The sequence below is a fragment of the Chroicocephalus ridibundus genome, chromosome 5 (assembly GCF_963924245.1).
Source record: "Chroicocephalus ridibundus chromosome 5, bChrRid1.1, whole genome shotgun sequence".
Lineage (NCBI taxonomy): Eukaryota > Metazoa > Chordata > Aves > Charadriiformes > Laridae > Chroicocephalus > Chroicocephalus ridibundus.
The window spans coordinates 77,337,593-77,356,798 of record NC_086288.1 but is presented as its reverse complement, the minus strand read 5'-3'; the positions used below and the strand labels follow the sequence as shown (position 1 = coordinate 77,356,798).

At 43.4% G+C, this 19,206-nt stretch overlaps 1 protein-coding gene across 11 annotated transcripts in view; it reads right to left on the bottom strand.

Annotated features, from left to right (window-relative positions):
• Window positions 1-6,564: 6,564 nt before the first annotated feature.
• SORBS2 (sorbin and SH3 domain containing 2) overlaps window positions 6,565-19,206 on the bottom strand; it is a 187,963-nt gene continuing 175,321 nt past the window's right edge. For 6 of the 11 annotated variants that reach the window (XM_063335331.1, XM_063335330.1, XM_063335336.1 and 3 more), the window contains 6 exons: window positions 17,756-18,532; window positions 16,534-16,728; window positions 15,033-15,140; window positions 11,380-11,429; window positions 8,415-8,521; window positions 6,565-7,696 (listed from right to left, as the gene is read on the bottom strand). In XM_063335331.1, the coding sequence (XP_063191401.1) occupies window positions 7,635-7,696; window positions 8,415-8,521; window positions 11,380-11,429; window positions 15,033-15,140; window positions 16,534-16,728; window positions 17,756-18,532 (1,299 nt within the window). In that variant the 3' untranslated portion in view covers window positions 6,565-7,634. The remainder of the gene's footprint in view (window positions 7,697-8,414; window positions 8,522-11,379; window positions 11,430-15,032; window positions 15,141-16,533; window positions 16,729-17,755; window positions 18,533-19,206) is intronic. The other 5 variants (XM_063335339.1, XM_063335333.1, XM_063335340.1 and 2 more) reach the window with 1 other exon arrangement.

The window sequence follows — 19,206 nt, the reverse complement described above, 5'->3', positions numbered from 1 at the left end:
GCTCTGGGGCACCAACAGCAGAAGGACACGGAGCTGTTGGAGCGGGGCCAGAGGAGGCCCCGGAGATGCTGGGAGGGCTGGAGCCCCTCTGCTGTGAGGACAGGCTGAGAGAGCTGGGGGGGTTCAGCCTGGAGAAGAGAGAAGGCTCCGGGGAGACCTTCCAGCCCCTTCCAGTCCCTAAAGGGGCTCCAGGAGAGGTGGGGAGGGACTCTGGATCAGGGAGGGGAGCCATGGGACGAGGGGGAACAGTTTTAAACTGAAGGAGGGGAGACCTAGAGGAGATACAGTGATTCTACGAAGTAGCCCAGTATCCTGTTTGGAGGCCTGAAACAGCTCTCCCTGGTCTCGTCTGCCTCTGGTGTCCCAGGTGGACTGCTCTTTCTCCAGCAGGTATCACCCCGTCTCTCTGGTTTTGTGTTTTGTTTGTGTGGGTTTTTTTTTTTAGGGGGGGGGGGGCAGGGGAGCTTGGAACAGTAATTTTACTTGTATTTCTGAAACATTTGCTGTTCCTGTTTCTGAGTTACAGGATGTGGCTATGAATAGATGTCTATAAGTGACATAATCTAGTTGAATCTAGTGATTTATTGCCCCCCCCCTTTAAGGTTAATGGTTAAGACCTTAAGGGACCAAGAACCTGTTAGCATCGGTGCTGGACAAATAAGCTGCAGAAGGCTGATTCCTCTCTCGAAGCCTGCACTGTTTATGACCACACAATGAGATCGATAAACAACGGAAGAGTGTGTTGCAAACAAATACGAAGAGGGTTTGGCGAGTAAGCAGTAGTTTCGGGATGCTGCCATTTATCAGCGATGTGTGCTACTGAAAAGTTGGTTTTCTGTAATGGCTTGAAACCCAGCAGTTCTGCAATTAAGACTACGATGATCAGAAATTATTATCTGATGCGGACGTAGGTTGGGGACAGTTTGTTTTTTGGTTTGTTTGGGTTTTTTTGTCTCTGACCACTCTTCTTTAGAGCTCCTTTTCACTGAAATGGCAGGTACAAAAATTTTGCACCCATCTGTAGCAGCCCGCTTGCTTCAGAACACAGGTGCGGATCGGGAGCTAGGAGAGGGGGTTTCTATGCGTTCTAGAATTTTCCCTGTGGTTTTGGTGGCGTATGACTTTCAGACTTTCTGCTGCAGGTTGTGTGTAGTGCTGCTCTGTGCCTTGTACCTCTGAGCTGGCCGCAGGAGCGGATGAAGTGAATCTATTAATAGTTTCTAGAGCTTTTCTGTGGCATGTAAGTATTGCTCTCTACTACCTCAGGCGTACCGGGCACATTCATTTGTTCTCTTTTATGGTTTAAGGAGGGAGGGGTTGATCCTCACCTGTTCGAGTATTTCCAGTTACATGTGAAAAAACCCTCTATGTATAACAGATGAATCTCTGGCAGTGTAAGGAAAGCCTTTAGCCCTACTTAAGCCAGCCAGTGTTTGTGCATGTTTCACGTTACAGTTTGGAGCGCTCACCCGGGGAAGCATGAGTTGGGTCACTGCGTGCTCGGGGTTTATCTCACAAATCACAGCGACAGAAGCGGTGCGATGACCCACTCGGAACGACATGTTCGCTCTCCTCGGTGTTCCCCGCCGCCTGCAGCGCTGGTTTCAGTTGTACGCTTGGCTCTGTGGCGAGGGGGGAGAAGAAATCTTGAAGCAAACAACTGAATGGTTGGTTAATAGTTTAATATGACAGTCCATTTCCTTGGTTCCCAAGTGGAACTTAAATGGAACTTTCAGGACATGTGGGAAGTCTTGAAATAAAATGGAAGCTTTATTTTTTTTTTTTAAGACAGCCAAAAAATTCTTAAAGGACCAGATCCTTTAAGACATTTAAATAGCAAAGTACTGTGCAAATCGGTTAGAGCTAAGAACCTGAAGCGGACCCACGGGAATGCGGGACCGTCTCTTGTAAAAGGCAGTAGTGGCTTGCGACAGAGAAGTGTATCCCCTCCTTTTTGGAGGGAAGTATCAAGAGTCACTCTAGTAATTCTTCACTCGTAGAAATAAATAATTACATTATTCTTGGGGTGTTTCTTAAAGTGGTTTGCCGATTTCTCTGATGGATGGAAAATGTAGGAGGATTACTTTGCTATGCATCTATGCGGGTGATGAAATAATGGCTTCCAAGTTTGTTATTTGTGTTGGCAGCGAGAAACACAAATTGTTGAGATGTGAGTATCTGCACTGAGGATAAGCCTAGCAACGCGTTTCTTGTTGTCAGTCAACACTTCCCCCCCCCCCCCCCCCCCCCCATCCTCCCCGCTACAGTGTCGCTTGTGATGTAATGCTGTTCCGCCAAAGCGGAACCCTCCGTGCGCCCCGTCTGTAATTAGATGTGACATCACTATACAGAGGCTGCTCAAAAAATTGCCGCAGGATAGTTATCGTAGGCATTAGAGCTATTTTAGCAAGAATGCTTTCTACTTTTCAGTAATATAAAATATTCTCTTAACACAGAACTTCGCTCCTTCTCTGTGACCCTTGAAGAAACAGAAGTTAAATACTAGAAGGCATAATTCTGAAATGCTTTATATACGGGTTCACACTGATGCGAATGAAACGGGAGCTGGGAGTTCTGGGTGCCGGTGCGGAGTGCAACCCACCACCAGGGTTACACTAAAAACTGTGCCTGCAGGAGTGTTCGGGCTCTTCCCTGGTTCCACCACCTCATATTAACCTAGGAACTTCTGTTCTTCTTATGTTTCGGAGGTGACACAAAATCCATGAATGAGAGCCTATATGTCACCGGTATCACTTTCTAAATAGTATCTGACTCGGGGTAGCGCAAGCAGGAATTCATTCATTCTTTTGTTTCCCTTTCAGTGGATTTCTGCCATATTCTGCAATGATATATGTAAAAATATTTTTTATTTTCAAAGGAAGGTGACTTCACTGTATTGGTGGGAGTAATAGATTCTATTGGGCAATTTTTATCTAGGACTTGGGAACTTAGAGCTATCTGGCCATTGGGGAGGAGGATAAAAGCAAAATGGCATTTTTTGCATCCAGTCAAATGAATAGCACGATGTGGGTTGATTACCTGTAGACTTGCAGAAGAAAGACTTATTAAATTAATCTTCCCTGCTTACTGTGTATTGGCAAGGTACCAATTTCTACGCGTTGGTCGGGCAAGTTCCTGCTCTGTAAAATGGGTGGATTCGGGTCTGGGTCTGGTTGATGTTTGCCGGATGTAGCAAGGGGTTCTGCTGTATAAACGTGTTTAAAAAAGGGAATTATTGTCCCTTTCAATATGCTCTCGCAACTTTGGAGCCACATATGATTTGCCTTTAAGTTAACTTGCCAGTTAGGTGCTGGGGAAGGGGTAACCATGTTCTGTGCTGTGTAGTGGGAGCAGTTAAAGGAGTGGTTTCTGGTCTCTGCCTGCACTCGTACTTCTCAATAAAACCCACCCAAACTGGACGTTTGCTTGTTTCAGTGCTTCTCTCATGCAATTTTTTTTTTTTTTTTCAAGCTTAACACGGTATTCCCAAGACCGTGGGATCTGTTGACTTCAGAGGAGTTTGCTGTTAATTGGAGCTGGGGCCGGGTCTCGCCGTGTAACTATAATGCTGTAAGGGAATATAATTAGCAATGACCTAAGGTCCTTCTAGAGCTCCTGACTTCATGTTTCCAGCTTCCCATTGGCTCCCGCGCTGCTTTTTCAAATGCCCAGGAAGCACCTCGTGTTCCTGTCGGGGGGCTGCGCGTGTAAATGGCAGCTAGTAAATACCAGACGTGGCAGGGTGACAACGTGCTTCGCTTTGGCGCGGGTGACAGAATGTCACACCAGCTGGGGTGACCCTTCCCTCCGTTTGGGATATAGATCGTTGCCCTCAGCTGCTCGTGTATCGGCCTCGCTGGCGCGTGGGTGTCATCTTGCGGGTTTTCTCGTTTTAAGAGGCCGTTGCCTCAATGACAAACACTGCGGGGGAGGCAGCGGGATCTATTGGTTTTTTAGGGACACTCTGGTTACATCACCAATTCATCCGTAACGCAGCGCAACTCTGCAACAAACCTGATTTCACGTGGACTGACGTCGACTTTTCTTAGTCTGCTAACGCAGCTTTCAAAGAAAACCCTAATAGAGCTCAAGATGTGTCCTACATATCCGGACAAGAATAGAATAAGGGAAATGATTTGATACATAATTTTCTAGAAAAATCTGTGACTACCTGAGGCTTTTAATTGATTTGTTCTAGTCCCTTCCTAGAGATTAATCTGGCTGGCCTCTAATTCCCCAGGTCTCTCTTCCTCTGGCCTTAAGGACAAAGCACCGCCGTGTCCTGTGGGCTCTCCGTGAGTGTATAGGGGAGCGAACGAGGGTTGTACAAGGAAGCTCAAAAAATCCTTCAGTTTGTTCCTCAAATAGCGTAGGTGGGATTTCAGCATACTTAGCTGATTTGAATATATTCGGTTTACCTGGATATACCTTTAATATTGCTTTACTTTTTGACTAAAACATGTACGCTACGTTTTTTCCTGAAGCCTCGGTGGCTTGCTGTTGTGATTGCAAGGACCTATCCTTTCCTTTCATCCCCTCTGCGATTGGCAGGGAGGATGCTGTTTCACCCCTCAACCACTCAGACCCTTAAGCATCCAGGTATTTTTTTATATTGGCGAGGTTACACCAACCAGTTGACGTTGTTAGACTAACTCTTACAGAAGACGACTGCTGAAGCGCACCGCTGCCTACTTCTTACAGGCTGTGGCTGCCCCGTCCCTGGAGGGGTTCAAGGCCAGGCTGGACGGGGCTTGGAGCAACCTGGGCTGGTGGGAGGTGTCCCTGCCCAGGGCAGGGGGGTGGAACTGGATGGTCTTTAAGGTCCCTTCCAACTCGAACCATTCTATGGTCATAGGGCTGTGGGAAGAGCTGTGTGCGGTGGGTTTAAGCTAACAGCACTGGAAGGGCGCAGTTGCCTCAGTGGTAGTCGCGCTGACTAAATTAGGTCTTGTCCAAATGGAAAGCACTCCCAGCACCGACCCCGTTCATCCTGACAAAGGAGTCTGTCTGCTGCTGATGGGAGTTTTAACAGCAGGCCCTGCTCTGAAAATGTTAACTTCGTCTGAAGGAAGGCTAAGCTACGTACTCAGGTATTTATTTCGACGTGTGGCTGGTTTTGCATTTTCCAGGCATTAAGGACGTTACGTATGGGATAATTCAGTTTTGCAGGCGGAGTCCCAAGCATAAGATGCTCCCCCCAAATCTGTATTTTCCTGAAATCTTGCTTCTCTGCTGCCACTTCACAGAGGAGTCCTTGTTCTGATTTTGTTGAAGGATTAGGGTGGGGGAACTTTTGCCAGGAATAAAGGGGTCACCGTTACGCGTTTTACCTTTGTGCTTCTGGAGTGAGGGGCGGCTCTGGCAATAGAAAAATTACCTCAGGTGAGCACAGTCCATGCGGAAAGTACATAATGTTGTTTCAGGGATGGCACCGAAGACGACCAACCGAGAGCTCTGTGGGCCACCTTAGTTGCCCATATCTATAACCAGTCCAGGCTTGGTGGTGGAAAAAACCTCTGTACAAGGCAAAACTATTTGCATATAGGCAATATGTACTTTTAGAAATGATGGGGGAAACAGTTGTGTACTCCAAGCAAAATTTATTAGAAGTCTATTCAAGAAAAAAAACCACAGAGACCTTTTGCTTGTAGGAATTCAAAGTCAGTTACCTGAAAGCCAGGTATGAAAAACCTGTATTTTTCTAAAATCAGATACAGAGTAGAAACAGTACTTTTTAAATATCACAGGCAACAGATATTTAAGTCTTCAATCATAAATGGCATCAAAGATAGGTATTAATCTCACAGCAAAGCTGCATGCAGATCTAGTTTTAAAATTGAAAGCCTTTGAATATAAAGCCTTTGCCATGAAATCTGCAATAATAAAGGTATGCTGCACAAAGATGTTTCTTTACCTTTGTCTTAATGACATTTCTCAGTAATAAAGACATATGTACATTTAGATTTGGCTGGTAAACCATATTTTAATTAATAAAATTTTGCATAAAATGCTATCTTACAGAATTGCACTATCCAGATGTGCTTACGGTAAATAGAGCAAGAAAAGAAGGATGCGTTGAAATGTTCTGTATGTGAAGGAGGGCAAAGATCAAATAAGGAACTTAATTTTTTAAAATCGACAACCAAATGGCTCTGTACAAAAAAAGCAAACATATGTACAAAATGCTACAGAGACTACATACATTTTGATAATTTCAGTCCTTTACCCATGAGAAATGCAGTAGAAGCTTTTGCCATCTATAAGGTGCTGAAGAAACCAAATCTGAATTTTTATTTTTATAAAGCCATAGTCATTATCGTCCTGTGCCTTAATCCCGTTTGCTATGTATGCTTACCTTTGCTTATGGAAAATGTGTTTTCAAATACTTTTTTCATTCAGAAAAAAAAAAAAAAAGAAAAACCCACCTCTAAAATGTATCAGTTTTAATACTTGTGACTTTTTTTCCCTGTACTAAATTCCTAAAAAGAACGTGTAACTCAGGTTTTGTTAACATACATATGTGTATATATAGTGAAGTAAATCAGTACGTGATACTTGTGAATATTTTTCTTTTCAGGTGGCTATGTTAGGAAAAAAAATCAAAACCCCAAACAACCAACAACCCTTTGCACTAACACTGTTTACTTCCTGCTGCTTAACATTCCTGATACGTAAAAACACTAACCTCTCAAATTCCATCTTGCTTACTATGACGACTTTTGGATTACAACCATTGAACGTCAGTAGCAGGTTAGTATTTGTCTATGCTTATATCATTGTCTGTCTCTTCGTTAAATCCTCTTTCCCGAGGTTTTACGCCTCTTGCACTTTTTACCTTTTAACAGAAAACGCTACAGCTTTATTAGGGAAAAAAGAAGAAAGGTTTAGCCGATACCATTGCACCCGTTCGGAACACTTGCAGTTCTTCCATTATTATTTTCTTTTTTTTTTTTCACTACGCTTGCTTGAGATTTTACAATCACTGTGCATATGTTACAACATACAAGTGCAGGCAAAAAAATCTACGTTACAATTTTGTCATACGTTGTAAACCAGCACAATAGGCAAACCTGTGATACGGCAAAGTGAAAGCGACAAATGCTGCCAAAGCTAATAAGGATGGGGAAACTCAAACAATATCTTTTTTTTTTTTTTTCTTTTCTTTAAAAATAGTAAACAGCAACTTCCCCCTGTATTACATGCATGCTGGAAAATAGCCCATCGCACTTCATGATGGTACCCCAAAATGTCCAAACCGAGAACGGTTTCTCCCCCTTCCCACCCCCCCCTCCCGGCAATTCATCCGTGTACCTCTCATCAGGCTTCTCCTCTAGCGGCCTTTTTCCTATGTCCTTCATATTTTCCTATGAAAAGACTTTAAAGCAGGGAGTATTTAAATGTTGAAACGCTTCCTCTCTTGTTTCAGAAAAGCTTAGTTATTCACGCGGTGGTCGTTGCTGTAATACTGCAGGGACGGCGGGGCGGGTGGCATGGGATGGGGGTGAACTAGATGGTCTCTGTTCGAGACTGCAAGCGAGAAAACAGAAGGCCAGCGGAGCATGTTTTCTAGCAGCTTTATGCAGATGTGTTGCAGAGATGCAGCATAAATAAGTAGGGGAAAAAAAAATAAAAATTCACAGCCTCTTGACATAGTTTCCAGGGAAAGTACCAAAGAATTTGGTTCTTCTCGAGGTTCCTGAAATTAGAAGCAAGAGATGAAAGATGGGCATAACAACAGGAAATCACTATGTAAGCACGGCCTTTAAATTCTCATCTTTAATATTGCACAAACAGAAATATCTACCGTTCTTTCAAAATAACTTGTCGAAGTTATATTTTAATTTCATTTGTGAGTCGCGCTAGCAAATTGTAACTGCAAAATTTTAACTGAAATTTTGACTTGATGCATAATTTAATGTTAACGACATCAAGCCTATTTAAATAATCTGAGTTTTCGGAATGTCGAAGACTGGTCAGATGGTTGAGTTAGCCACTGCGTGCGTGGGCTTATGGAATGATTAAGCCACCCGGTCCGGGCCTAGCTATGAAACCTCTGTTTGCTCAGGAGCCCTCGGTTCTCACAAGTCGTTGACAGGTAGATGTGTTGGCGCGGGTAAGCTTTACGTTACCCGGCCCTTATGAAGAGAGCAGTAATACGCGTTCCATTGTGTGTCACGTGAGAACGACAACAGTGCCATTGTCACATGTCAGTTTGTGTCCATCATTTACCAGACACAAGTGAAAAACAGCCCACTGACTTTTGGCGGATTTTGGTTGAGATTTCTCCTCGTAAAGCCAGGTTCAGGTTTATTGCACTGAATATCAAACGTTAATTTGTTTAAAAGACACCAAGCAAAGAGGGCAGCAAAGGTCAGGAGGGGGAAAAAAAAAGCAGAAACCAGATGAGAACATACCCACAAACCATCCATCATCACACTTTTCCATCACATCAATGACATCTCCCTCTCTGAGCTCCAATTCATCTTCGTTCCTAGGAGTATAGTTATATAGAGCCTGAAACCTTAAATAGGACAAATGATGCATTTTAAAAAGAAGTAAGAGTTTTTTGCGCCTTTGCTGAAGTAAAGGAGCTGGTTCAAACATCAACTAATACGTAACACTTCTCGCGAATACAGCGGAAAAGGGTTTATTTTGCCTGGTGGACTGCGGGGCCAGGTACTTGTTTTAGTAAATAAATAAAATGTTTTTTTAGGGGACTCATCAGACACTACAGACTGGGGACTCGCAGCAAGCCTGACGCCGCCTCAATCTGTTGCTTTGAACGCAGAATTCCAGTATTATTATTTTTATTTTTTTTTTTTTTTAGCCACTCTATGAGCTCTGCATGTAAAAGAGGCGCCCGCCTCTGTGGGGATGGGGGAGAGTAATTGCTGGTTGGAAACACACAGCTGTAACCCCTTCCCTGGTTAAAACTGCCCTTGAGATAGATAAATGAATATATATATTTTTTAAAATTTATTCTTTTTTTTTTATATATATATGTATTAAAAAACCATATCTGAAAGTGAGGGAGAGGCTTGACTCCAAGCGGGGGCCGTAAGGATGGAGCTCAAGCGGTGTTCAGCCGCTGACTTGTACCTCCACCCCGGCTGCAGGCTGAAGGATGTGAGGTGGATGAACGGGAAGAGGTATGAGATTACTGCATTTATTATCTTCCGCTCCTTGACAGCTTTTAATTGAGTTTCTCAGAGCTGAAAGACCGGCACTAAACTCTGTCTAGGGGAAGGGAAGGTGCCGGGGTGGGCAGCCCATGGGAAGACGCTGCACCAGCCCCGCACAGCCAGGATCTGCCTTTGCGTCCTCGCCCGCTGTGCCCCAGCTACGACTGACTGGGTGAAGGAGCAGAAATTGTACAAAGGCAATAGTTTTAATTTCAAAATATTGAAACTAAACATAACCCTGTCCATTTTTCCCTCTTAACAACAGTTCACTGACTTTAAAACCTTAATGTCATTACACTTCCCCCAGTAAAAACAAAATAACCCCCCCTTTGATGCGTTGGTGCCGAATATTTCCATTAGCTCTGTATCGTTCAGGCAAAGCTTCCAGGGCTTAAGGCGAGATGTTTATTTTGGTAAAAAATTCCTGCTCCTGAAAGTCCCACCTGAAAATCCTATACACAGACCGGTGCCGTGCTTACTGCAGTGGCGGTCGTCCTGAATAAGCTACACGGATTTTTCACATTGCTCACTTGGAGAAAAAAATAAAGACGCTGTTCCAAGAAAAAAAAATTGATTTTAACTTAATTTCTCGTGACTGGCAGTCGTCTCCCCAAATATGAAAAGTCTAATTTTATATTATAATCATACTAACAAAATGGAACGGGACTGGCCATTTAAGCAATTATCTCTGGTAATTTGTGTAGCAGGAGTAAGACCAATCTGTGCAAAAAATGAAACGGCAATAACGCTTTCTGTCATGCTTATCCTTATTCCAGGAAAACAGAGCTATGAGGATTTTCCAAAACTGATGAAATGCAGCTTCCAAAGGGACGGGAGTTGCAGATGTAATGTGTCACGAATAGGATTCAAGCCAAATACTTATTCAAATGCAGTAAAAAGAACTTCCCAATTAGCGCTCTTTGGCCTTCAGAAATCTAATCTTAGTCGTTTCCAGACAATCCATTTTACTCACTCCTTTGGAGGAGTTTCGTTCTCTCTTTGCTAGTTCTTACTTTCATTCTCTCTTTGCTAACCTAAGAATTTCTTAAATAGATAAATATATATATAATATGTAAAAATACTACCATTTACAACACTAAAAATACATATTCAGGACAAAGAATGGTTGGTTGGCAATTTAAATTTTTAATTTTAGGAATAAGTAACTTCAGTCGTGAACTACTTAAACTATATTGAACAAAATTCATTAGCCAATTATTGCTTACAAACGAGAGTTAGATGCTTCGGTGTGCTCAGATACCCGCAGGAGCTTGTGGTTCTACTGAGATTAAACCCAAAATGTTGAACTGTCATTGTATATTGTCTGTGGTACAATTATTTGGTAACTTTTGCCCCTCTCTTCTCTTTTCTCATTTCTTCATGTGACTAAGAGGTAAACTTTTAAGTATTTTTTTAGATACTAAGCCTTAGTTACATTTAAGGGCACGCTGCGAAGTGCTGTGGTGCTTGAGGAAGAACGGCTGCTGGTTTCCGTGGTCACGGAGGCCGGACCCGAGTGCAAGACTGGGAGGGGGGGAACCCAAAAAAGGAAAAAAAAAAAAAACAACCAAATAATCCTGCACTGAACTTGCATTTTAACAGTCCCCACTGAAACAGCCTTACGTGTTTTATCCCAAGTGCTTACGTTGCTTGTGAGAATAAGGCTTGGGATCCAGGTGCTTCTCTTGTTTTTGGAAAGGCTTTCTTGAGTCTGATTTTTAAATTGCCCATGTGAACGACACCAGAAAGTGTCAGCCTGTGTTCCCACGATCAACGTGACCGAGTTTTTTTTTTTTTTCTCTCTATTCACACCCAGAACTGTTTCTGAATAATTTGTGTCAAGCCAGTAAAGCAGATGAGTTGAATCAACGCTAAATCTTTAGCTGGCGTTCTGCTGAGATGTAAAAATGGAGAGAATAAAAAAAAGAGTCAATCTTTATTTTTACAAAATTATTATCCCTTTTAAGTATGAACGACGGAGAACTGTAAGTTGGCACGGCTGGCTGAGTTTGATGTAAGTTACACAACTAAGGCCTCGCCTCTGGGACCTCCCTGGCTGCTTCCCTACATCATGCGGTTATCGAAATTCCTGCACTCTCCTCGTAACCCGGCGCGGCAGGCTAACGAATGATTTGACGACGTGCTGGCTATTGCTTAAGCGTTAGGTTTTGGGTTAGTAGACAAGAAGTATACTTACGGTTCCCCCCCACCGTGTATGTTTTCATGAGCAAGCACGGGGCGCTGTGGCTGAAATGAAATGATTTGAAATGTAATAAAGATTTATAGGCTGAGGTCCAAAGAGTTGGGTAGGGGCGTGATGCAGAGTTGCTCAGGAGTTCAGATTCTACCTTGCCTAAAGCACCACCTCCCTCCCCTCCCACTCACGATAAATTCTGGAGAGACGTGGCAAGCAACAGAGAACTTGGGCAGGTCTAAATATCTGATTTTTGGGGGATGTAATAAAAACTAAAACAAAGCTGTGAACTTTTTCAGCGGTCCGTTCTATTTATAGTGGAGTAGAAAGTTGGCACAGAACCCTGCTGCCTCTTCACTGTGGAACAGAAATAGCGTTAGAAAAATCAGATGCAACTGATGAACATTATACATTCATCGGGTGAAGTATATTTTTAGATAAGCAGAAATAAAAATCTATAGGTAATGGCCGAATTTAGAATATTCATGGACAAACGACGTACCAATGTACGTTACGCACACACAGAGTACTAACTTGGCAGGCACAACATGCTGCGCTTTAATGAATTCTGTTTCATCTCAAGGGGCAGCACAAAGCCATGCGGGCTGTTGGGAGGCAAAGAGCAGAAAGGATATTTGAAGGAATGCACGTAACGGTGTGAAAATAACAATTAACACTTTCACTTCAGAGGAAAAAGTAGTTTGTATTTCCAGTGCAAAGCTTTACGAAAGGAACTGTTTTCCTTTTTAATGGAGCATTACCCACCACTAATACACAATAAATCGGGACGCAACGGAAATGATAAATATTAATCTACTAGAGAAAAGTTATCCTGCTTAGAAAGCTGTTGACTTCTGCCCGTTAGAATCTGGCTGGGGCCAGAACCGGTGCGGGAGCAGCTGCTTGGGAGAGCCCTTGGCGTGCGCGGCGGTGGCGTTCTCTGCTGACTGAGGCTGCCCTACGGCCGCGCTGCAGAGACGGACGCAGGCCTGGGAATCGTATCCGCTTGGGGAGCGCGGGCGGCAAACACAGCTCATGGCGCTTTCATGAACTGAGAAAACTGCAACCTGATCCCGAAGCCGTGGGACTCGTCTTATTGCTCCATGGTTCTCCCTTTCCCAGGTTTGGCTATTTCAGTTCATCTTGCTTCAGTTCGCTCTTGAAGATGACGCAGTCTTCAATGAGAGAGGGCCGTGGTAAACAACCCGCAGCCTCATGATATCAATGGAATGTTAAAATGCACTATGTTGTTTTGATTTTCTATTCCCCCCACCCCCCCAACATCTCTAGGTGAAATTGAAGTAGTTAAATGTCTTTGCATCCAGTCTGTGTGTGTCCATGCAGAAAACACTGTGAACATTCTCCCCTTCATTTTTACAGTCTGTAGAGTATAATTTTAAAAAGGTGCCTCAAGATGCAGGCAGGTAGATTACAGAACTGTCATGCGTATTAACGGCAGCTAAGTGGGAAAGAGGTTTTCAAAGTCCAAAAAAAAGTTGTTTATACTCTTTGACTCTCTTCTCTCCCTCATTTAACTCTCCTCTGCCAGTGTACAAGACAGATAATTTTTACTGAAGAATCCAACAATAACGATTGCAAATCAGACATTTCAGTTCTCAGTAAACCCTCTTCAAGAGTGGGTTTGTCAGGCAAGAAGAGAATATTCCACTGGGCGGTTTGCGTGGTATTTGGATTGGAAGCTGACCTTATTCTCTGCTCATCTTTCAGCAGGTCTGTGATTGAGCTGAAGGCCAAAGAGAGTCAGAGATGCAAGAGAACTCAACCGAGGTTAAGGATTTTTCTTGCAAACAATAAAAGTCAATGTCCTAAACAATACTTCAACTGATTTAATGCTCTGGACATATACCAAGCCAGGAAGAAAGTAGGTAGGTCAGTATTATCTTTTTCTGCGTAAGCTTTAACGCTTGAGAACATTTTATTAACATTTAACTACTGTACAAACAGATGACAGAAAATAATCGAGGTGAGTGAAGATTTTCAACCCTGTGTTATTGCTACAGGAAAAACTTTGATGGATTTAGAATCTGGGAAAACAGGGGTGAAGCAATCTGTGCTTCTGAAGAGGGAGCCCTTGGAGCTTGCTCTCTATCCAGATGCATTCCTCAGTAGTACCCCAGCTGGCATTAAGTAGTTTTCTCCGCGTTTTCTTTCCCTAAACTCTCATTCCCACATACAGGGGCATTGGCTGGAATGGGGAACGGTGCAAGGTCTGGCTAATTGCGCCCAAGAGAGAGCACGAAATGCGTCACCCTGTGGGTAGCTCCTCTTCATTAGGATTGCTAGTTTCCAACTACGGCTCAGTTCACTATTCTGTTTCCTGGGAAAAACTGTAGGGCCTAATCCCCAAAAACATTAAAAATTGTGCAGTCAGGTCAGTGGTCCCAGTTGTACATCTGATTGCCATGCGTGATTGATATACCCCTGCGTATAATGGTTCCGTTTAGTCCTGAAGATGCCAATTAAGTGTGCGCTTTGTGCTCTTGTAGCTTTGGAATTAAAGACATAAATGCACTGAATATTGACCAATACAGTCCTCTCAATTATCAGTTACATACCATTCATTTGGAGTAACAAACAAAATTAAAATAGGGCTTAATCCCCTTTTTATGGATCTTATTCCCAGTTGGACTTTCTTTAGGATGGTGTTGCTCCGCTACCACAAGAATCCTGGCCTTCCTATGATTGAATTCTCTCTCTTCAGTAATGAAGAAAGCACTGTCCCGCACACCTGGCAGCAAACAGAGGCCAGCCAAAAAGCCAAGACTTTGAAAAGTTACGGAAACCTGCGCACCTTAAATTAGAATTCAAATTTTAAAACAGGGAACCACCAGAAAGATGATAACCTTAAAATCAGCAGCAACAGCCTGGAGAACAGTTCATCCTGTTAGCAGTTTTAAGAGTTGAATGTTAAGAAACCAACGCAAAGAGCGATTTAGTCCTCAACTGAAAGTAAAACGTAACCCCTAAATTCTCATTCTCACAGAGTTTAGGTTGGGTGGGTTTTTTTCATAGTTCAGATCACCTTTTTGAGCGAAACACGTTCAAACTCTAAACAATCTGACTTTCTGGCTAGGTAAAACTGTTACAGTCCCGTTACTGTTATACTACAGGTCTGAAGGGAAAGGCTGAAGAGGTGGCGGTGTGGAATAGCAGGGCTTGGATAAAGAGCACACTACTGAGTGAACGTAATACAGCAGCAACAAAACAGTTTGAAAAGGAGGACATGGATTCCAAACCAAGAATTCAGCCTGTATACCTGCAGTGAAGTATAAATTTTTGACTCTTAGAAGCTGCTGTAATTTTAATAAACCAGAAACGCTTTGAAATGCTTTGAAATAATTTAGGAAAAAAACAGGCTAAATGTAAAGGACCGTGATCTCCTACGTGTTGTAGCACTGGAAATACGATGCAGTACTGCAGAGGTACAAGACACTAACAGATTTATAAAACAAATTTGGGCACACACAGACCTGTTGGCTTTACTCAGACATCGCACGGAAGCACAACAGGAAGAAAACACGGCGTACTGAGAGTGTAGAGACACTTGGGGAAAAGCAAAATACTGAGAGACTGGACACTGTCCTCCTTTATCTACATAAATACTGCTCTTGCACACTGGGCGCCCAGTACCGTACCCTGTGCGAATGGCTGGGACCTCGGCCAGGTGAGCTGCAGGGTCTCCTAGTCATCACTGGGCTACGAGGAGGTTTACCCAGAACAAATAGCTCTCGCTTTAAATTAGCCTAGAAAAACCACAAAAACTCCGTCAAGTGAGGGCTCAGTGATGAAGCATCGTGGGATTTTTGGTGCTTCATTCATACATGCAAACTGGACATGCTTTTCTCGATAACAAACAAGCGGCTGCGTTACAGGTGCAAAGGACGGTACTGCTAGCGTACGGCAGTTTCACTGTCGCCACCGTACCTTTTTTCCAAGGGTTTGCTGCTCTGGCACGTGCCCTTACACATTGCAGTTAAAAGATGAATCACGCACAGCGTATGCAGTTGGAGTAAGAACGGTTATTGCAAGAGTAGCCACTGAAGTAGCTCGGTCAGTAATACAGAAACGCAATCTGAGAAATACCAACGACGAGCGTAGCAATTCCTTGCTGTTAAACAGAACGCGGCCCTTAAATTTGCATTTAGAAAACAAGGTAATACTTGACGGTAAGTACTTCAAGGAAAAAATCCTTGTTTTGTTAACATCACTATAAATCAGCTCAATATTTGTCAAAATTTGGCTCTTAAGGGGTGTGTGTGCAGCAAATGTGAATTCCCAGGGGCAGGGGTGAGTCGGAGGGAATGGGAGAGGAGGGGAGTGCTGCGATTGGAAACCTTTTCTTTGGTATTCGTGACTGTTTGCCAGTAGAATGGGGCAGGACAGAAGAACAGCCCCCTCTTAGAAGCTGAGAGGGTGAGCAGCAAAAAAAGGATACCAAAGGAGGCCAATGTATTTTTTTGCCATAGATGTAATGATCACTTTTTCTAGGATAGTTTCTCAAACTTTTTACGTGACTTTTCCTCCTTCTCATGAGCAAACGGACTCTCAGGAAGTCAGCCCTGGAAATTGACTGGGTCTAAACTGGGGCTTGACTTTGTCCATCTAGAGCAACTTTCCAGATTTGATTTTCCTGCCACGGATCTGCAATGCCGACACAAAGTGTAGTCTTGACGAGCAAATAATCTTTGTCCGGTCCGTGACTAACAGAACTGGGATTTAGAACACGACCCTCTGCAGTGGGGCTTTGCTGTGAAATTTATGACTCTTCTCCCAGGCTTTGGATTGAGGTTGAAAACATTTTAAAACTACAAATGTTACTTAGTTTCGGGGTACTTAAATATGATTCTGTTTCTTTCAATTAAATAGGAGTTACTGATGTCCTGGGATGGACTTGAATTTGAGTCGAAGGCTTTCTGCTTTCCTGTCACTGGTACCTCCTTAAGCTATTTCACTGTATCATCGTGGTTATGGTTTCACCTTGCGCTTTATCTGAAGAAGGCCTAATGGTCCACGTGCTGTTATTTAATATTAGTAAAGGAAACAATACCTCTGAAAAGATCGAGCTTGGGGTTAGCCTTGCAGTTATTTGATATACGTGAAGATTTGCAACAGTCCATGCTGGAGAGGTGCCGTTACCTTGAACGTTGGTGAGTCTTCCTCCTGCTGATGGAGGGGTGCAGGAAGGAGAGGAGGGGAGAGGGAAGCGGGAGACGGGGATGTTGTAGGGACAGAATGAGAAGCCGGTGCCATGGCAGAGTGAAACGGAAGAATAGAAGAAAGGTGGGGAGGAGGATCGGAGTCTCCTGATGTTCCCGCTGAATGTAGAGCTGGCTTAAATGTTTAAGAAAAATGAGAATTGTGCTATAAAACCAGCTGTGAAGGCCATAAAATGCTCAACAAGGAGTCATGTAACTAATTTTGAACAGTTAGAAATGTGATGCTGATTTTATTATGAGTCAGTCTACTTTTCTGGAAGAAAATTCTTCCCTCGGAAATCAAAACGAGTTGCCATTTGTGGCCATGGATTTCGCGTCTGTTCGTACTTTTTTTTTTTCTCCTGTGTTTTTCAGGTTAAGTAAGGGCAGAGGCAGCCTGCAAAATCTTTCTAATTAACTAGTTTTACATTTGGCCTAAACCATATTGTCCTAAGTATCTGATTTGCATGTTGGCATGTGCCAGCCAAAGCAACTGCCTGAAGAGTCTGTTGAAATAAGTGCTGGACAGAAAAAATCTGTTCTAAACCCGTGCCCAGAAACCACACAAATGGTGTAGCGATATTGTGGCGTTTAATGGCGAGCAGATATTTGGGATAGTCCGGTGGTGTTCTGTCCCAAAGAGGAAGCGGGGAGGGCTTTAGGGGGAAGCACTCGTTTAACTGCCAAACATAATCTGATCTGTTATTATTAGTCACGTTCTGGTAACAGACTCTACTATAAATACATCCGCGGGTGAAGCGGCACATGGGAAGCGCAAACCGCGGAGTCTCTGCGGGAGGCACGTCCCTCCCTCCCTCTGAGGGCTCTGGCAGCACGTGCTCCCTGGGGCCTCTGGCTCAAAAATGTAATGGGCCAGTGAGGAAAACAGGTCACTGGCCCTTCGCATCAGAAGCCCGATGGCAGCTAACAAGGACAGAGGGGAAAGCACCAGCAGAGTCGATACACCATAGAACTTAGTGGTGTCTACAGCTGCGGCTGAGAAAGGACCATTCCCTAACACTGACAATTTTTATCCGATGCAATAGTATAAATCCGTGCCTGTGCACAACGCGAGCATGTAAATACAAGAAAAGGCGGAGAATAATTATACTGAGTAAGCTATCTGAACACAGAAGCCAGGTTTTTTTCAGAAATTAAAATACCTTATCAATAGTCGGTGAAGCGTATCCTTCAGAACATACCATGGAGTCTCCTCCACTCGCTACTGGGAATTCTAAACTGTCATCTCCCACATCCTCCTCTATATGGAGTCTTGTCAGCTCTTCCATTGAGTCTCGCACTCCTCTGTAGAACTCTGATTCTCGAGGCTGTGACTGATCCCCTGCGTTAACTGAGAGGTCTGCAGTACACATTTCCTCTTCGTTTTCAGCAGATGCAGCTACCACACTGGAGATGGGGCCACCTTCCTGTGGCGAAGGGGTGCTACTGATAGCGCCAACATGTTCACCTTCGCCTGTAGCATCTGACAAGTCTTTAGGTTCTTCAATAACCAGAGAGTCAAGTATCACTCTCAAGTCTTTATCTTTTCCTGGTTTGGCATGGTTACCGGTGTGCTTATAGACTGTGTCGTGGGATGAGACAGAGGTAGGTACAAGAAAGGACAGAGGAAGAGCTGGAGGAGAGCTGAGAGAGACCTCTGTATTTGGACTAAAGTGATCATCCTTGACTCGCTGAAGGCTATTACCTGGGGAGATTGCTACGGACTGGGATGTTGTCAGTGCCAAAGAATTGAGCTCTTCTAAGTCACAAAGAAAAGTGTCTGGAAATGGTGGAGGAGGTAAGGTGCGCACGCTTGAAGGTGAAAAGCCAACAGTCCTTGAAAAGCCATCACTAGCGGCAGCCCGGAGAATCTTTTGATCAGTGTGAGACCAAGAGGAGGAAAGGTGTCTGGGAAGTGGGGACAGTGCTTGGGCAGGCAACTTCAAAAATAAGAAAAAGACGGGAATTTAAATAAATAAATAAGCAAGACAGAGAACTAGGATATGAGTAGAGTGGAAAAGAAAAATGTCTGTGCCATCATCTGGATTATAGGGTGTCATTTCGGTGAGCACGGGTGTCTGAAATCATTACTACGTGAATCATAACAGCAGGAAAGACATTTGAAAAATGAAACTGTATCAGGTTCTGGCTTGCGGCTTAAATGTCAAACGTTAAGACAGATCTGAATCATTACGTCCATGAAGGCGACTGCATTTGATCTGCTGAAGTTATGTTACTTATGGCGCTCCGTTAGTGAGCCTGTCACAGGTTATTAAATCATACAATTAATATTAACGTAATTTGCCCCAAACCATTACTGTTATTTTGAGAACAGCATTTTCAGAAGTACATTTCAGGTGTCATTAAGTATTTCTTTTAAACTGTAACAACTGAGGTGATTTCTAATTACCCTAACGATAATACTTCTACTTTTTCTTAGTACTTCTGAGTAAATGTTTAAGAAACATCTTTAATACATCGCATACTTTTATTAAGGCACGAGCAGCTACAGAATGCATTTTTCTTCAAAAGTAACCCTATTAATTCAAAATGACATCGACATTTGTGAAAGGTCGGCAGTCAACAATGCTTTTAAAACACCGAGAGCACAGAA